This window comes from Seriola lalandi, unplaced genomic scaffold, assembly GCF_002814215.2.
Source record: "Seriola lalandi dorsalis isolate HSWRI2012SDOR001 ecotype SW California unplaced genomic scaffold, Sedor1 jcf7180002054561, whole genome shotgun sequence".
NCBI classification, from domain to species: domain Eukaryota; kingdom Metazoa; phylum Chordata; class Actinopteri; order Carangiformes; family Carangidae; genus Seriola; species Seriola lalandi.
This window is the reverse complement of record NW_019525114.1, coordinates 726,681-747,029: the sequence shown is the minus strand read 5'-3', so window position 1 is coordinate 747,029 and position 20,349 is coordinate 726,681. Positions and strand designations below refer to the sequence as shown.

At 39.8% G+C, this 20,349-nt stretch overlaps 2 protein-coding genes across 3 annotated transcripts in view; both read right to left on the bottom strand.

The window, feature by feature from the left end:
* Positions 1 to 15,927, bottom strand: part of LOC111662324 (solute carrier family 12 member 5-like) — a 154,609-nt gene extending 138,682 nt beyond the window's left edge. For both annotated transcript variants that reach the window (XM_087176574.1, XM_087176575.1), the window contains exon 1: positions 15,512 to 15,927. In XM_087176574.1, coding sequence (XP_087032700.1) covers positions 15,512 to 15,671 — 160 coding nt within the window. In that variant the 5' untranslated portion in view covers positions 15,672 to 15,927. The remainder of the gene's footprint in view (positions 1 to 15,511) is intronic.
* Positions 15,928 to 16,867: 940 nt separating this feature from the next.
* On the bottom strand, positions 16,868 to 20,155 carry LOC147818566 (uncharacterized). Its single transcript, XM_087176572.1, has 6 exons — positions 19,996 to 20,155; positions 19,641 to 19,789; positions 19,433 to 19,494; positions 19,076 to 19,174; positions 17,973 to 18,071; positions 16,868 to 17,789 (listed from the first exon to the last, which is right to left on the bottom strand). The coding sequence occupies exons 1-6, from the start codon at positions 20,104 to 20,106 to the stop codon at positions 17,617 to 17,619; spliced, it is 693 nt and encodes a 230-aa protein (XP_087032698.1). The 5' UTR covers positions 20,107 to 20,155; the 3' UTR covers positions 16,868 to 17,616.
* Positions 20,156 to 20,349: the final 194 nt, after the last annotated feature.

The following is a 20,349-nucleotide window of genomic DNA, read 5'->3' as shown; positions in this document are numbered from 1 at the left end:
ACACGTAAAAGGACAATTTATCTAACTCGAGATGAGGTCCAGGAATTGCTACTGTTCCTCTCGAGAACTTCCCAGAACCTTGTCAGCAGGAAAATGGTTTTGAAGAGGTTTGTGGACCAAAGAAGAACCCTAACCCTTACAGAACCGTTCTCTCTGAGAGTGTGGGCTTATCATTAGAGTATTTGATGTAGTTCTGGCTGCTTCTCATATAGATAATTAAACATTGGCCTAAATACAGACTAATTATGGTGCCTGAAATAAATCTAACTAGCATGGATCCAGTCTCAATCTGAATGTCCGTCCAAAGTCCAGTCCCCAAATCTTTCCCGCACTGCCATTAAAAGCACCACAATCTCCGCACATATGGCCTGATCAACGGCATAAATTCCAGCTGTGATCTTATTAAACAAATATTTTCTGTAATGCTGAGTAAAATTAAAAAGGACAAACAGGATCGAGAAGAAGGGAACTACAGACGCAGAGATTTTACTCTGAATTTCCATGTGATATTTAGGAAGAATATCATAGACACACAAACAAGCACATGTAAATCATCCCTTTAGCAGGTCTTTCCATTGAGGAAAAATAGCCTAAGAGAGTATGGGGTAAAATTACAGACAATTATGTAAGTGTTGAGTCAGTCTTAAAATAGTGGAGACAGTGGAGACAGAAAGTAGGTGACAGATTAATGTTTTTTGTTTATGTTCTTTGTCTAATCTATTGTACTTGTACCATATTTTGTGGAAAAAAATCTATTAAATTAAGGAAGACACACACTGTATGAAGATCCATTGTGGTATCATCTAAATGTCCTTCAGTTGGTTTTTTATTCTTTTATGTTAGGTCATTGAAACCTTAATGAAAATCATATGAAATAATACAGAGGTGTCGAGAGATGATAAATTATTATACTGCGAGTGCAACACTGAAATCCCACCGTGACTTTGTTGGTACATCGAGCTGAGAATACATGATACTGAAGAAGAAGCTCTCATCAAATATATTTTTAATCAGTGCTGGCAGATCTAAAATGACTGAGGGCTGAGCTGGACTGATGCTACGACACAATGCCAGTCCCCTCCTACAGTGCCTCGTCTGGTAGTCTATTCAGGTGTGATAGATGACACAAACAAACAACGAATCTCCCACAAAGTCTTCTCCTTCCCAAGATCTATGAAATGTCTTTACTCCCCAGAAATCAAAAAGCAATCCATCATGAAAATTGAAGTGGTGGTTGCCTTGCAACCGTTGGAGAAGCACAGGGCTTGTGAAGGCTGTGGTGTGTGTGCATATGGAAATCTGCAACACTTCTTCGCAAGAATGAGGGCAAAGGATTGTGTTTGTGCCTTTTATTTCAAATCTTGTGCAGCTTTTTGATATGGAAATGGCTGAGGTTACTGTTCAGCTCATTCCCAAGGCTTTGTCTCTTGCTCTCGATAAGCCTTGAGAGAGTAAGAAAGTGAAAGAGATGGGAAATTGGGGCTAAAATAAGAGAATAGAAAGTAGAAAGTGTGTGTGTCCGTTTGTGCTTGTGTGAGCGAGGGCAATGAGGGAAAGTAGAAGAGAGAGAGAGAAAGAGAGAGAGAGAGAGAGAGAGAGAGAGAGAGAGAGAGAGAGAGAGAGAGAGAGAGAGACCTTGTTTGCCAAGGCTGTTGTGTCTCCAATGTGGTGGTGGAGCCACTGCATTGCACCAAAACCAAGGGGAGAGAGAGGGTGTAAGAGTGAGGGGGTGGGTGGCGGGAGAGATAGAAAGAAAGAGAGAGGAGAGGAAAGAGAGGGAGTCAAAAATACAGAGAGGGGGTAACGGCAGTGGCAAAAAGAGACGTTATGAAGACAGAGACAGAGAACAAGAGGGATCGCATAGACGAATGGAGAGGATGCAAGCAAACCTGGAGTGTGACAGAGCGCGTGCGCGTGTGAGAGAGAGAGAGGCACAATAAACCTATTTGCCATCTATCTAGCTTTAGCTCTCGCTGTTGACAATTGGGTCGGGAGGTGGGAAGGGAGGGATGGGCTGGGTAATGGCTAAAATCCAAGATGTCAGTATTTCACTTTTCCATTCACCTTGTTATTCAGAGACATTCCTGATCCCTGCTGCTACAAGCGACACACATCTGCACGCTCTTTGATTACACACACAAAATGCAGGCTGCACATTCTCACTCTACCCATCATCCTCTACACACACCATTAACAAAGCAAGCCAACCAAACACCTATTCGCATACTGGTGGTTTTTGCCATCCATTCGGCGGGCCAGACAGGCGGGCCAGACAAGTGGCCCCGAGCTGAATGAACACAAGGCTGGGAGAGAGAGAAAAAGAAAGAGACGTGCTGGTTAGAAAAGAGAGGGAATGTGGATGCGGGTGAAAAAGTGCTGCGTGTGAAAATCATACTTAAAAATGATTGAGAGCGGGCGTTAACGACGCGTCAGGTAGACATGTAGTAAAGACAGATCGTCCGCGCGGCAGAGCTGTAATGTCTGCAGTTTACCTGGCCGACAACAAGCACATGGTGGGAAAACAAATGACTGCGGAGGGAGAGGATCATAATGTGCCTTCCTCAAATACTCATCGTTAAAGCAACTCCAGAAGCAGTGGGCTTTTGGCAGGCAGATAAAGGGAAGGTCACAGAGATGTGAAAAGAGAAGGTGAGAAAGAGAGCAAACGCCAGAGACGGAAAGAAAAGGAGAGGATTAACGGGTTGTCATGACTCAATCCACTCTTACAGCAACTGTAGGACTGATTCCCAAAATGCATGGTGGCCATGTGTCTAAATAAACTTAGCGCACTTGTAGAAATGGACATGGACGGATGGACAGACGACAGGGCAAAAGAAGGATCTGACACAAAGCTTGTCACAATTTGCCTCCACACAGATATTACAAAAATGATGATAGGTCATTGTGGTGGGAGTCATACATTATGATTATAAACATAAAAATCAATCAACTATTTTAAGAACATTTTTCGTTGTTTCGCTCACTGCCAAAAGTGTATTGGTCAGCTTCTTAAATGTCATCAAATCATCGTCCAAGGTTTTCACTTTACTATAATAGAAGACTATGACACACAGCAAATAGTCACAATTGAGAAGTAAACAGTTTATTTTATTTATTATAATCAAAATTGTAGCAAATTAATGTTTTGATTAATGGACTGTAATGGAAACAATTTATATTGTGTGAATCTAATCATAGTCTACCTGTCGTCCAGAGTTGTCCTCAATTGTTTCATATGTGCTGCCTTCTGAGCGTCAAGACAAATGACTGGAGGAAGAAGTCATTACGTGAGCAGTGTCGAGTCGTCGTAGGTTTCAGGGGAATATTGATATCTGTTCGCATATGACTCTAAACAGTTTTCCAAACACCATTAATCCAACTAGTTATGTTGTACTGTAACTTTGTTCACCCCAAAGCTTGAAATTACATTTTTCACTACCTTGCATGAGTGCATCATTGAGGACAGCCTGGCCCATCTTCAAGTGCATTTGGACATCTCGTAATTACAGCACAAGCTGAGCACACATGAACAACCCAGCAAAGTGGTAAATACACCAGGGAAGTCAGAAGCTTCTTAGTTGCTGAGATATGACATTTATGTGGAGGAGAGGCTGGAAGCCATACCAACAGCTAACAGTAAATGTGATGAATTATTATCGTCGTTGTTTTTTTATTTATGCATCTTACTGTGTTGTTGCCTGGCATTCAACACAGTTTGCCGTTACATGGTGCTATTGCCACGATATAATATATCTAAGTTTTAACTGACAAATGTTTACTTTAGTTATTTAAAAACAGCTTCTATCATCACAGCACATGATGTGATGCTCTGGTCTGTTTATTCCAACAAAATCAAATAGCTTGGTGCTGCTGAAGTCTAAAAGAAAAGTATTATTTTTATCCAAAAGCACAATGCATGTCAAGTCACATTAACATCTCTTTAACTCAGAGGTTGATGTTTATGGAGCAGTTGAAGGCAGCATCAGACACTGCACCAAGTAATTTAAGAAAAGCATCATGTGAAAATAAAAGCAATGTTTACAACACGTCATAGATGCTGGAATATTTTACAAGTAACTGACAGTTTCGGGTTTCGGGCATGAAACGGTCATAAAAAGTTTAATTATACCAAGAAACAAATAGTAACTGTCTAAACTACGACCTGCTGTTAAAGATCTGCTCAGGATCTCCCTCACAAATTGGACATTGTGAATCTTTTGTTTGTGTTCTTTTTGTGCCAAAAACTTGTTTTGAGAGAAAAAAAAAAAAAGCTCAACATTTTAAAATCTATTGTTGTATTTTATCATTTGAGATGAGAACTACAATGCACTGCAATAAACCTTACATTGGAAAGATGTGAATATACCAAATGAATACGGACCAGTGTTGTGTTACTTGCTCTGCATGCATCACATAATGTTATCGATATTTTACAAATACCGCACTGACAAACACATATCACACAGCTAGAACCACAACTGACTAACAAAACTACAACATAAAGCCATACAGTATACCAGCCACTAAATGTATTTATCTATATAAATGTATTCTACTGGACTTTATGCAAAGTATTCCATGTGTACAATTCCACAGTTTCAGCCATTGTTTATGCATGCATCTGTGTGCATGCATAAGTGAGTGTGAGTGTTTTGAATGTGCTCTGGTGTTGTTTTCCATGTGATTTTGTGTATTTTGTTGCTAGTCCGTGCAGCATAATTTGAATAAAATGAATACATGAATAAATAAAAGCCCACCATAACAACTACAATGTAATAATGTCTTCCTTGAGTAGGTAAGAAAAATCAAACTCAGAACTTAAAGTGATTAAAGTAATGGGAGAAGCATAACACTAGCAGCAGATGCACTGTTAAGCTCATTAGTGTTATTGCAACCACACTATGCACACACTATGCACACAATCCACCTACTTCTTCAGTATCAAAGTGTGTGTGCCACAGCAAGCATCGCTACATTCTGTTGAGTGTGTGAATATAGCTGTCACATAATTTTACTGCAATGACTGCAAAAAAAAAAAAAAAAAATACTGTACTGACACTTACCATTTATATTTTCAACACCGCAATTAGCAACATTTTTGATATTATCATTAACTGAAATTGCTTGCAGTACTGCCGAACCCACTGTGAATCAACACGCCTCACTGCAGTTTGACACAACACAGTATTTTGGGTGATGGACCAACAATACCAAAAAATACCACTTCATGCCATGTCATTGTTTAAACAGCATGTTTCTGGCAGAACAGCAACAGCTGGATCAAATCATCACAAGACAATTTGACTGAAAGGGAATAAACACTGGATACTGAATTGTAGCCCATGCCGGTTGAAGACTGCTGAAGATACTGAACAGAGCAGGTGTCTGTACTAACAGAACCCTAATAGCAAGAACTGTTCTAAATACTATTTACAAACAACCTGTAATTCTTTGGTCTGTTTGGAGAACGGAACAGGGTGTTGGTGTGTAGAGAGATTAGAAGATATATTTGTGGTTTGAAGAACCAAAAACCATCTCTATGTAGTTTTACATCTCCTCTCTCAGGCTTCTCTCTGAAGCTCTAGCAACAAGTCAGAAGAGAGGAAGAGGGGAGGCTCTGAGGCTCTCTTCTGATTGGTTGACTGTCTTCTGAGTGATCAAATAAAACTAAAGCAGATTTCAGGTTAACACTCAGAGATACCAAATCCTGCAAGGCTGGACGGTTGATCCGGGTGGGCAGTGCTTGGGACATGGCTTTGTTGTGACATCACAAAGTTACAGAAGTCCTGACGGCTCGTTTTAAGGCTCAGTTTCTGAATACAGGCTGTGTGCATGTCTGGACTGAGCGCTTTGATACTTTCACAGTATTAATATAGAAACCTAGACAATAGATAGACAATATGGGACCTTTAATTGCCCAGGTCTTCTTTTACTCTCCTTTTTACAATGAGAAGTATTTAGAAACCCTGGTTGACCCAGGCCTGCTCTGCAGTCACCCTCTTGACATGTGCAGTGACATGCATGGTAATAGTGATGGAGAGCATGTACCCCCAACCGAGCGCAACGAGCTGACAGAACCTTTGGACTGTGGAAAGAAGTGGGCTGTGGAACAACTCCAGTGAGGTCCTTCTCCCTCTTGCCTGCTGCAGCACTATGGCAACCAGCCCGGTAGCCAGCCAGCCAAAAAGACATTATTAAAATTCACAACACAAAATTCAAATTCAGGGCAAATAATTAAAATTCATTTAGCTAGTGGCACAACTCTTACATCATATATCTTATTTACAGTTCACCTTTTCAAAACCTAAACTATGCCCCCATACCAGTCTCAGCCTCAAACCCTTTCCCAGCCAGAGAAAGACAGAGAGGGAGAGAGAACAGAGTGCAGCAGTCCTGAGGGACAGGAAGGCCTGGTATGATTCCCGAATACCAGCCCAGCCCCATGGGGATCCATGACCTGCATCTCTGGCCCGCTGCTCTCTGCCTCCACTGCCTCAGTAGCTGGAGCGTGTGCTGCTCTCCAAATCAGACCAAAATAACACACACACACACACACACTATGGCAGTGTGTATAACTCTTACATTCTGGAGGCAGTAATATATTCTGGCAACCTATGTCTAATAAATGATCATAGTGACCTATTAAAATAAAGTCTTGTCCCCCGTCATTGCTCTATTCTGCATCTCCAGAAATGTAGTTGATACAAGCATATTTTTTTGTGGGAAACATTACAGCAAACTTTGCTACACAACCCCCGGGTTCAGCTGTTAAGTATGAGCAGAAGAGTCCTGGGAGACTCAGCTGCCCACAGATCCTGATGGTGTTGAGCCGAGAGAGGGCGGATCCCACAGGACCAATAAATAAATTCAGAATGATGAAACTAACTGCAACAACAGGATACGCCGTCTGTGACACATGCAAGGCGAGAATCAAACGCACAATAAAGACAAGCCACTGGGAGGCAAGACAGAAAGCTGAGATAGACTGCCTTCACAGGAATTAGATACAGAGACTTATTATTTCATCCTGTTCAATTCCATGATTTTTACTCTAATGGTAAAATCTTATTGTTTTGTAAATTTTGTGTAAACAGTAGGGCTGCAGCTAACTAAAAATATTTTCATTCTGATTATTTTCTCAATTCATCTTTTGGTCTATTCATCATTTGTGGCCATTTCTTACAGGATGTTCTAAAAGAGCCCGACGTGCTGAATCGAGTGGGATATTAATGTTGGTGACTATGTGAGAAAACAGAAACGAGTGTAAAGGTTGCAGACCAGCCCGTGTGTCACAGAGTGAGCCGCGCTGGCTTGATCTGTGTGTGGACCTGTGATGGATGTGTCATAGTCAGAGTTGCGTGGTAGAGGAAAATGTTCTACCTCTCCCCACTGATGTTTCTTCTCCTCTGCTCTCCCCCGTTCGTCCCGTGTTAGTGTCACTGAGGTCTGCCCTGCAGCTTGCCTGCATGTGAGGAGGATTTTGTCACTTTCTATCAGTTGGTCCCAATCCCAACACACACACACACACACACACACGCACGCGCACACACACACCTCCCCCTGTTTGCAGACAGAGTTACATAATGGCACGACGATTTCTAGGCTAAGGGAGGTTTACTCCCCCTCTTGTGTTGCTACCTTCTTCTCTCTCCCCTGTCTTCTCCCTCTCTCTTACGTCTTCTTCTCCCATCCTCACACACAAGAACACACCCACCCACACTTTCTCTTCACTTGCCATACACTGAACACACACCTTCCATCACACACAAAACACAGACTGTTGTGTAATTCACTGGGTTACTGATCCCTCATCTCATATCAGGTTTTTCTACCACATGATACTCAAGGGAATATACATAGATGCTGGCAGTCTTGATTAAGAGAAAGGACACAACTGCCCCCTGTTGTCTCAGCAGAGAAACGCACACGTCTTGGTCACTGCAGAGCATTTCCTTTCTCACATGCACCCCTCCAATTCATATTTTCTTTAACACATTTTGTACATGCACGAAGCCACAGTTAAAACTACATATATTTAACATATTCATATTTAATTTTTCTAGATTTAAGTTTTGGCTAAGATACCTCGAGCACTCAGCAGCCCCGCACAGAGCATCAGTCCTGTGTGTCGCCCATTAAAACATTACATAGGCTGCCCTCTGCTGTCTGCTCAATGTCACCACACCTCTCTGTCAAACCACACAGTGTCCCACCCCGAAGAAGCCTCTGATCATTTGATTCAATTTAAACAGCTCTTTTGAAAATTAGATAGGGACTGGACATACATAGGTAATGGCGTATGAGCTGTATTGATCCAAACTCTATTGATGGTTTGCCCTTTGACAGAAAAAGGAATAACAGGGTGAGTGATGGCGGAGAAGCTATGGCATTTAATGGCTGGCTAGATTACAAATCGATGGCTCTTCTGAGGGAGAAAATTTCAGCTATTTAATGCCATTACTGCAGGAGCAGGACAGATGGGCAAAAAGACAGAGAAAGGTAAGTGGAAGGTTAAAGATGTCTCCCAGGTCCACACTAATGTAAACAATAAAGACTTTACATATTGTTCTGGCAGTAACTGGAAAAAGAAACCAAGGCAATCAACCGTTTTGTACTAACTGAAAATGATATGATGATGATGACGTTTTCTACTAATGGATGGTCAAACTGTACTGCCAGTTTCATATTTGGAAACTAATAAAGCAAATTAAAATTACAGTATTTAGTGCTTTAATTATTGGTTTTTCTCACTCACTACTCTCAAAAATGTCTTTAATTTTTTCCAGCTGAGCAGCCCCTCATTGTAGTGTCCATCAACATTAAGCTAACTTAGTATGTGCTGACATCTGTGAGTGTATATGCACAACATAGTAAAAACCTAGATAAATGTATACACAGTGTGGAACTGGGACACAGATGTTAGCCAACAACACTATTACAACTGGGATACCTGATAAAAAGAGGGACCAGGTGTTTTGCAAACAAACCAATAGCTTCCATATCTCCCCACTCCCACCACTGATACAATACACAAACAAACACACACATAAGTTTAAAAAAAAAAAAAAAAAAAACAGCATGTATTCATTCAGTCCTCAAAGCTCTGCGTTGCCATTTTGTTGTTTCTGATGTGCAGAGATGGTTTAGCCAGTCAAGCGCTAAAGGTTACAAAATTCAGGCCTGTAAGTGACAAGCTCCCATGTTCAAATTCCCAGCCCAGCTTTGATAATGTCATTGGGAAAGATTCGAGACAAGAGCATGCCAGCATGAATCTCAAGCAGGGCAATCCTTAACCTCTCCTGGTTTACTTAAGGTGAAGCAACCTTCATATAAATATAATTCAAATCTCATTAAACTGCTCTGAACCCTAAGATGTTGACTGATTACCTTTTTGTTTGTAGCAGCCTATAATTACATAACCGTTGAGCTTATTCTATTGCACCCAGATGTATATTTGTTTCTCTATGCAAACAATAACAGGTGGCAGACAAAATATCCTAAACACTTCATGGAAATGGACTTTAACTCTGCAATAACAATCACTAGAGTCAGTGTTACAAAGGTGGCTCATATTAGACTGAATATCATATTGTCAATTAAGTGTAAAAGCAGCACTTTGATACGTGTCATTTCAAACAACACGAGACAACCCACAGAGCTCTGAAGAAGCCAAATGATCTGGGCTACATGACATTTGCAACTGGTGCAACAAGCAGAGGTGATTTAGTCCCTTCTCATTAAATTATTTTTGTAGCCCCCTATAAATTTCAACGATAAGAGCATTTAGCTGTTCCAAGGAAAAGTCACACATTTCAAACCTAATCTATTTTTGTGGAAACAAAATAAATGTAATGTGTAGTTAAATATATACAAGTAAGACATTTCCTCTTTCATGACAAGATAATGTCTTGATAAATATTCCATTACAGCCCTGATCAGGAGTCCGCACTCTTCCCAGGAGTGACTAAAAGAGCCACCCCACTCTATTAATCCTACAATAGGAGTCATCCACAACAGGCCTTTGTGACTCAATATCTGTGTTCACCATCGGACTGCACCGCTATATCAAAGAGGTTGTCTATTATTTACATGGTATTCATTACTGCACTGGGGCAGAAATGCCTGAATAAACACACAAACAATCCTGCATCTGGTCAAACAACAGCTCATGGAGGCACAATCCCTGGCAGCTACTGCTGGATGAAATGCCAGTCAAATTTGAGCGAACAACAATAATAATAATAATAATAATAATAATAATAATAATAATAATACATATAAGTCTGTTGATATTCTTGATTTTTCCTATTATCAGTGATTCCACAAAAAGGCTAAAACCAAGAATGTATCGTAGTAACCCCTATTGCCTCTGTACAGCCTGATACAGTTGACGGCTCTGTGCCATAGAGCTCCATTGTTGGTCCAAAAATATTAAAAACACATCAGCGAGCCAGATGGTTACATTGGGAGACATGTTCCTTCATTACTACAGTATGAACATGGGCACTGTAGTTTATCTTGAGTCAGTCCCACCTACATCATCCTGTCCCCAACAAATTCACAAATTACTCCTGTTATATTCTATATATATATATATATATATATATATATATTTTTTTTTTTTTTTTTTAATATTTATTTATTTTTTAAAGATGAAAGTATATATTTATGATCCGTTTTTAAAGATTTACTTCTTCAGGCTTGGGTGTGAGAGCCACAGACAGGCTGGGAAAGTCAGAAAATATAGAGGGATGAACTGAAACATTATTTGATTGTCGTTGACAACAAGAAAAACACAGAATATTGCCGGCCTCATCCTAATGCACACCACGTCTGCTCCACTCTACTCTGTTTGATGGACAAAGGCCACCAAAAACAAGATGAAACCGCAAATAGCTGAAAAAAAGAGAAATACACTGTTTAAATTAGACTGAAAGGAAGTGTATGGGGAAATTGCACACTCCTCTTATGCTACAATTCCATTTGTTCCTTTACGCACACAGTGAGCTCTGTGTATAGATTCAGAATACATTTTAAAATTGATCAACACACAAAAACACACATACAATGTCTTGTTTGGAGATGGACGGTAAACTCAGAGAAAAAACACAAATATCTGATTTTGCTGCTGTTGTGAGGTTATGACGTTGTGTTGCTGTTGTGATTATGGCTGCTGTTGTCACTATGCTGTGTCATTCTCCTCTGGACTGCATTCGCCTAGAAGGAAAAGGGACATCCTGACACAGATTAAAGCTCAGCCAAGTCGGCCTCTCTGCTCATGGACCAAAACACTGAGGACAAATTGGGTTACGGTTATTAACGTCAAATGTCTGCATCTTTGGTTTTAAGCTCTACTGATACAATAGTTACTGTCAATAAAACTAAACCCCAAGTACATACAAACAGAAGCTCACGGACACATTTTGAACTTGTTTCAGCAATCATGGCTTGGTAGGAAACCGAAACCGCAAGAGTCGAGTACGAGGAGTGCATAAATAATTGACTGTGTTATAAAAAAGAGACCACCCAAATTGGCCCAAAATAGTTCAGACATACAGAGGTCTGCTCACTCGTGTCAAAACTGCATTTAGTTTAGGCAGTTACACTGAGCAGGATGAAGGGATTTGAGCAGATTAATTATTGTCTTTAAGCTGCTCTTTTCAAGACTTTTGTACTAACAATTGATCAAATTACTACATGTAATGTGAAAGGTGTCCCTTGTAGAAAGCCAAATCCACAGATAATTATCACTCATCTCTGCAGCTCCCCTCAGCTCTACAGAATGTTTTAGCCTCTTTCAGCTCGCTGTTTTGGATTTACAGCATGAAACTTGACTGTTTTGGCGTAAACCTCATTTACAGCCACGACAGACGGATATTTTTCTTGGGAAAAAGTTTGGACGCACCCACTCTAAACTACCTTAGTGACTTAGTGGAGCATTTTGCAGCAGACAGATATTTCTCGGAGGTGATGGAGACCAAGCAGAGCTAGAATATTGGACTTAATATTGGACTTTCATTCATCAGGCGGACAGAAACAAGACTCCAAATTAATGTTTGTTGCTCTTTGTCTGCTGGGCGTGTGAATAAGCACACCCAGCAGCTTTCTGTTACATATTAACTTTATGTAATTCTTTTCCATTTACCATTGATCTGTTGACTAGTAAGAATCGTCCTTGTCCAATAAACTAATAAAATAAATAATATGTCAATGTTGTGTTCACAGCTCGCTGAATCCAAGTGGTTAAAAAAACAATTAATGTTGTTTCAATAACAATAATGTTTACAAAAAAAAAAGTATCATTGTTGTCAGGTTCAAGTTCCAATTGCAATTCTCTCCAAAGCAGGACATCGCAGTTTGTCAAAGGCTACACCATTTTTCTGAATTAGAAGCAACACTGTAAAACAGCATGTCAGTCGTGATTTTAAAAAATGTGAGGTCTCTGAATGACATGCAAGTTTTAAAGCTTCCCCTACTTGGCCAACAGCTTGGTACGTAACATCCAGCCAATCCTGAACCCCTCTGCAGCCCATTGCACTGAGAAGATATATCTCTTTACACCACTGCAAGGTCAAGGGCGGAGAGGGCGCTTGGCAGCCAGACGAGGATCTTCTGTAGCCAGTCATCAACCACACTGGCTGGCTGAGCCGACTGAGCTCACACCTCCCTCTGGATCAATAGAAACAGAATCACGGGTCCAGGCCAAGGGGGAAGAATTCAGATATTGCTCCTGTCCAACAGCTAAAATAAGACCATTTCTGAAGGGTGCTTTGGTAGACACTGGAATTATTATTACGCAGCAGGAAAATGACAACATTGGCATAATGACATTGATAGATTCAGACCTGTACACAAACACACGCTTTCAAGTGCAAACTATATTTACACAAACCCTCTGTTTCAGCTGAATCAATTCACACACACACAAACAAACACACACAATATGGAACAACGCTTGACACTATCTACACCGGTAGACCCATTATTGTGCACTAGCTAGAGCTGCAACGATTAGCAGATTAATCAATTAGTCAATCAACAAACAATTGCTATTTTGGTGGCAAATGTTTCTCAAATATGAAAGTTTTCTGCTTCTATTTGTCTTGATAGTAAACTGACTATCTTTGTGATTTGGACTACTGTCACATAAAACAAGGATATATGTCACCTTCAGCTCAAGGAAATTTTGATGGACATTTTTCACCGTTGTCATTAACATTTTACCGACAGAAAATAATCAATAGTTTAATCTATAATGAAAATAACTGCTAGTCGCAGCCCTGGTACGTATTTCTATCAAACTTACAGAAGCAATAAGAAATTTCTGATTAGGTATACAAATTTGATGTTCATCTATGATTCATCTTTTTGTTCTATTACAACAATTTCAAGGCACACAGAACAAAAAACAGTTGAGAGAAAATATCACACGATCCGAGCAAGAGATTGATTTCATAATAGTACCTGCTCGATCTGAAGTGTTTTCACCTCACAGCAAGACCATTTGCGAGATAACTCGTGAAAATGTACTGTATCACCATGGCAACCAGCAAAGTGGATGCAGAGACACCAGTCTCCACAAGGCTGCAGCTCAGCAAGAGCATAGCATGTATGAGGGAAAGTCCTTCAATAAAGTGCTCCCCATCTCTTAAGGGGAACACAAAGAAATTGTTATATTTGTTCCTACTGACCCAGGCAGCCATATTCCTGTCCAGAGGAATGATTGATACACACTGGGGCATTTGAGTGGAGAAATGCTGAAGAGGCATTTATATGTTAATTCACCTGGATAAGGAGAAGGTGGCATGTTGTGAACCTCAAAGGCTGTCTGCATCCACACGAAGCAGTGACGGGGAGAGCTGGACTGGTAATTAAAAGCTTTCATTCCTCACCTAAGCGGCTAGCTGGTTTAATAGTAGAAATCAGTCAGCACTTCTGAACCTTAGCGCAGCACGAATGATGTCAGGACAAGGGGATGACATGTAGTACATCCAGTGAGAAGGGCAAGTATAATACCATAAAGTGTAAGGACTGAGGGGAGTGATGTAACTTCAGAGACAGACTAAAAACTAAAACTAAAAACATCCATTGTTGCAACTGCTCACATGTTTTATAGTGTTTGTTGTCAATCCAATAATGCTGGTCACAGTTTTATCCTGTGTATAAAGAATTAAACTGAATGCCTAACTAGGCAGTTTAAGGGTACAGTACTTAGTAGACTTCAGAGCAAAGCACAGAAACTAAGCAGCAGCAAATCTAGAGCTGAAATAAAAAGACGTTTATGGGAATCTAGGCCAGTAAAGCTGAAACGTCATTAATAAAGCAGCCTTTATAGTTTAAGCACAAAATGAAATGTATTGATTAATTTGCAGATAAATCTTTATTGCACTTGACTGGCCCTGAATGATTGCACTTTTCCTAATGCTAATCACTGGTTATAGTAAAGGCCTCCATTCCTGGCCCAGTGGGAATTTCAGCCACCACTTGGACTGCACTGCTGCATTCAATTCAGACAATGACTGACAAGGACCTTGATTATTTCAATCAGGCGAGTTGGTGACAGGATTGAACCACAATGGCACTGGTTCCCAGGAGATAGGGCTGGGACTACTGGAGGAAATTGGCATGACATAAGTGCAGAGCTGAAAATACAGAGGTTTGATTGATTATTCGCTCCCCGATCAAATCCCCTCCTTATGATGGGCACTGGATTGGTCCTGTGTTTTATGAAATTAAATAGGCCTACGCACTAAACTCAGCCACAAAAAAAGCCAGATGACACACGTTACGGGCTATCATTTTATAAAATCTGATCTTATCTAAGCCAAGGCACCATACTGAAATATACTTGATATTGATATCTCCTTTTTAGCACTAGGAAAGCAAGTAGTTTCCCTGTGCACATAGTGGTTTCAAGTGGTATGTCAAAGCTTAGGTATAACATCTTGGCTGCTTGAATATAATAGTGTATAAAGCCTGAGAATCCGGTCACAAGTTAGGTTAGGGTTAGGTTTTTCAGATGGAGAGATGAGGAGCACATAGGCTATCAGTTGTCTGACAGTTGAGGGGTTATAAGGAAATAAAATGCCCTTCAGAGCAACCAATGATGACTTGTGCAGTATAAATGCGTTTGAATGGATGCAACAGTAGGAGCAACATGTCTGAGTCATTCAACATTAACAGACCATATGAAAACAAAGCAAAACATAACCCCATCTGCTTGTCAACATATGCATGTAACTTCGAATATGTTGCACAATGCACTTGTAACAATACAATAATTGTACAAAAAAATATATATATAAAAGGAAACGGCAAATTTTGTGCGCTTTGCAATGCCTGTTATTGGACAACCCGTACCCTGTGAGGCTATTCAAAATTCAAGTCACACACATCTGTCCACAGACAATGTGGTGTCACTGAACAGCAGTCAAGCATCAGGACTGCTAGCATATAGCCCATAGCTAACAAACAGCGTTAGGATGAATGAAGCCGGCGTGAGTGTCCGTACCTTTCAGCACCACCACGACCTCGGTGCCGGCTGCATCTTCTTCCTCCGCCCCGCCGCTGGTCGTAGGTTCGTCTCCCTCAAACAGCTGGTTCACCTCCCCCTGGATGTCTGAGGGGCGCCGGTCGCCGTCGCTCTTGGAGACGGTGAACCTCTGGCTCATGGTTGTCGCCGGTGAGACAAGCCACGGGTCTTCTTGCCACGGTGCGGGCTGACGTGGACGGACAATGGCAGTGAAAAATGCTCTCGTTTCTCTTCGTATGGTAGCCCACCTTCAACGCCTGCTAAGTTCACCTCCGACTACTCTGACCTGGGCGACCAACTGCTCTTTGTCGGGTAATCAGATGTGTAATGCCGAGTGGACCATCTCATCAACCGGTGTCTGCTGGCTGCCGCGCACCTGGGTCCTAAAGCCGATTGTTCACCGTTTGTGGCGCCGTTTTAAAGACAAGGTAAACACACTTTTTTAAACCACACGAGCACGCAAACACATGAGAAATGCATTCCTTAATTATTAAAATTAAACGTTATTTTATATATTTTTTAATTGTGGCATCCAAAGAAATGCAGCCCTCTACGCTTCTGAGTTGGCGTTGCTAGGCAACCACAGAATAAGCTAAAGCTGTCAGTCACTCAACCAGCTGCAGTTTATTAGTTACTAATTAAGTTATTTTTGCTGCAACGACAGTTTAAGTTTTCAAAAGCAATGAGAACACTTAAAGATATATAAAACAAAACAAAAAAATTAAAGAAAAAAAAAAAGAAAAAAGAAAAAGAAAACAAATCCTGATTAAAAAGTCAGGAAAAAAACTGTCTGCTGTCGAGCCTGGATTACCAACCTTACAAAGTATAGGAGTTGGTCAATTATAACTTCCCAGCCAAGGCATCCAGTGGCTATGCAAGCCATGGTTGGTGCCCAAGGCTGGATAAACAACCGGGCAAAGTGGGAAACCAGTGGGAGATGTATTCAGATCCTCCCTAAGTGAGAGTAATAATACCACACTGTGAAAACACTCCACTAGAAGTCCTGCATTCAGTCATAACCTTACCTAAGCAAAATTTTGTAGCCCAAGTTTCATCAGCAAAATGTGCTTTAAGTATGAAAAGTAGTCATTGTGCAGTAAAATGGTCTCATCAGTGTTTTACTCTTACATCTGATATTTTGGATTAATATTATTGCAGGATTTATGTGCATCAAATATATATACTGTTGGGTAGCATATTCCATAAAAGCATCAGAAGTTTAGCGTCGCTGTCCTGTGAGAACCATGTATCTCTCTAAAAAGACTTTTCATGAGCTTGGAAAAACAGCACTGTTTTTTCAGCTTTTCGACAATGCATTTACCAGATAATCCAAGAGGGGTTTCAAATAGTTTATTTAGTTTAAGAAGTAGAAACATTTTCTCAACCCATAAAAGAATACTCAATCCTGCAGTTTATCACAAACATTCAAAATCAAATTCCTTTAATTTAAAGAAATCAATACTTATAAAACCTCTGTCAGAATCATATTATCATATCATCTCTTATTAGAGAACTACTAAGCTGCAACCAATGATCAATGGCAGTTCATTTTTTTCATAATTATTAGATTGTTTAGTGCATAAAATGTTAGAAAATAGTGGGAAATGCCCATTGTTATCCCCCGAATGTCAAGTTAACAAAGCAGCAAATATTCATTGTACATGAGTTCAATTATCTGTGGGTCACATTGGCCTCTACATTATCCTTTAATAGTAATGCGGAAAAGGTGTCAAACACCGTAAAATTGAATTTACTAAAAAAAAAATTTACACATCGAGTAATGTTTTACCAGCTGGTCATTTACAAGAGAAACAAAACCACAAGAGAATCAATAGAATCACTTGTCAAGAAAGCCATAAAAGTTTTAGATAAATAAAAAAAACACCCTCATTTCATTATTACGTTACACTGGAAAAATATAATCTATTGAGTTTTGAGAATCAATTGCATGGACTTGCCCCACCACCTTTAAATTAATTCATTAAAACAAAAAACAATTGTACTTTTTCAGATTTAGTAGTTTTTTACAGATTTAGTAGTTTTTGATGTGAGGGAATATTTATTATAGTCATGCCCTAGTGCATTTACCATAAATTATTCCAGGTATTCTGAGCCCAATCCCTGACAATACTGTAGTAAGAATTAAGTTCATCTGTAAAACAGTGATGCAGCATTTTATTTAGTCTTTGGGAAACCATGGACCATATTTCTGGATTATCAAGGTCAAGGTCGTCTTCAAGTGTGCACTTTTCAAAGTCTGTGCAGGGAAAAAAAATGGACATCACAATTAATAACAACCCCAAAATAAATTTCACCACAGTGTATATTGCACACTGTGGTGTACCAAAGTTGACGCTGCTGAGAATAAATGGTAAGATTCACTATCTGTATATGACTGTAAGGACACCTTACTGTACATGAACAAGTCTCCATGTCTCACCGTTATATGTGTTGAGGACCTCCGGTTTGTACCCGCCAATGCAATTTGTCTGTGACTCAAACTCTTTCATCTCAGCAGCAGTGACATTCTTTCTCCTACCTGTTAAACCGGTGACAATATTTGAGATGAAAGCCTTGTAATGATATTCTGTCTCAAAATGTCTGCAGTATAAGGTATTCAGTTTAACCCACATTAATGCACATGTACAACATTTTACATATTTATATTATATGCTATTAAATGCATATTAGAGATAGAGGTAGATACACATTAACAACTCAGAATTAGTTAACATAATTTTAGTCATGTTAGTGACATGGCTCTCGGGTGGCAATATGAGTCTTTTGGTTAGTCCACCACTTTGGTCCAGACTGAACAACTACTGGATGATTTGCCATGAAATGTTGAACAGACATTCATGTCCTTCTCTGGATGAATTGTACTGATTTTGGTTATCTCTTATAGTGGCTATAACTAATATTTTACCTTAACAATGTATCAAATGACAATGTGAAAACAGTGTTATAATGTGATCGGGTCAGTGATGAACCCTCAACCTGCCATTCCCCTTGGCCTGACAGAGCTTTAGCGTGCGTTTCTGTTCATTGTTTTTCTTTCTGGCCCACAACTTTACTTTGCTATATCCACTTGAAAGTTGATGAGTGCTGTGTTCACAACTTGTTTCCACTGCCCCCAAGTGGCCAAAAACATCAGTTAATGTAGGTTTAACTTTTCATGTAGTGCTATCAAGTTGTCTAGATCTTTGGTTTATGACTATATACCTGCAAAACTATCACATTCCCATCAGCCCCGGTGTAATGACCAAATGTTGGCATGCTGACACATCAAACTAAGATGGTGAGGACACAGATGGGTTCACTCAATAGACATATTAAACTGGAAGCACGAGAGCCTTGAGACTAAATCTGGATTAACTGAAAGATTTTTAGGCCCAGCTGACTCTGGAAGAACACAGTAAACAGGACAGTATACCTGCTTAACACCAGCATGTTAGCATTGTTATTGTGAGCATGTTGTCAAGCTGTCTTTAGCATTTAGTTCAAAGCACTGCTGTGCCTAAGTGCAGCCAATTTTGTCCTTACTCATAAGTAGAAGAATAGAATAGTCATCACCACCCTTCATAACAAGACAGTCAGGACACCCACTTTGCAGAAGCGCTAATAGATCTTCCTTGGAGTCATCTATTGGAAACATCAAAAGAATGCGGATGAAAATAATACATTAAATGTTTTACATTACAAGTATAATGTCATAATGAAATTAACAATTCATCTGCATTAAAATGTAGAAAATACAACACTTTATACTACAAATGATTTCAAAGCCTATAACAAATCTTAAATGTATCCCAGTTTTAGCATAATGTCAGCATTGTTCAAAATGTCTAAAGCAACAACATTAAACATCGGTGCACACAGTATATTAAAAAAAAATCTTACCTGTGTCAAATATAGTGCCATTCCCATACAATAATGAAGAAGTATCGTCACAAATTCCCAACCTGCCAAGGATTTATTAAAAAATTAACAGACAGAACTTGACTGATTTAACAGCTACACAGGGCATGGTGATGTATGATGCACAAATGCACTGACTCTATAAAGCATCTTACTTTTAAAGATTCATGCCAGTAAAAAGATTTCTTACATTCCAAACCTAAGGGTGGCGTTATAGATGTTTGATGTATCAGTTGCGGTAATGTCAACAGCAAAACTGGGCCATAAAAAAGCATTCATAAATCCTTGAAAAAAACAGGTATTTGAGGACATGGCTATAAGGTACCATCGCCCAGAAATCTGAAAGAACAGAAGAAGGGAATTTATGTATTTTGACTTCAATGTTTGGCAATAATCTGAAACCTTCAATGTGAATTGTTTTGCTCACAACACATTCCAGGAAAGAGAAGTGTAACACAAATAGATTAATTAGGTTCAATTTAATTTAGTCTGATAATGCTGCCACAAAAATACATTGTTATTTATGAATGTGGTGGGAGACTTACATCTGGATCTTTGTCCACTGGCTTCAGCAGCTGCTCACAGGCCAGCGATGCAGCCTGGCACACTGAGGTGATACTCAGCACAACAACAGCAATACACAAAGTCTTCATCATGGCTCTGATGCCTCTCTGCCTCTGTCTGGTCTGTTTTATATTGATATCACTGACCAATTATTTTATGCCTCAGCCTCCCACCCCCTGTTTGAGTTGATACATTACAAATTACGGTAAACCAGATGTTAACCTTGAGTGTTATGCCAACAAAACCTAATATTTGCTCATCAAACACACTGTGATGGAACACAGGCCAAAACAGGAATAAAGAGACATCAATGATGGTTTCATTTCTAACAACTA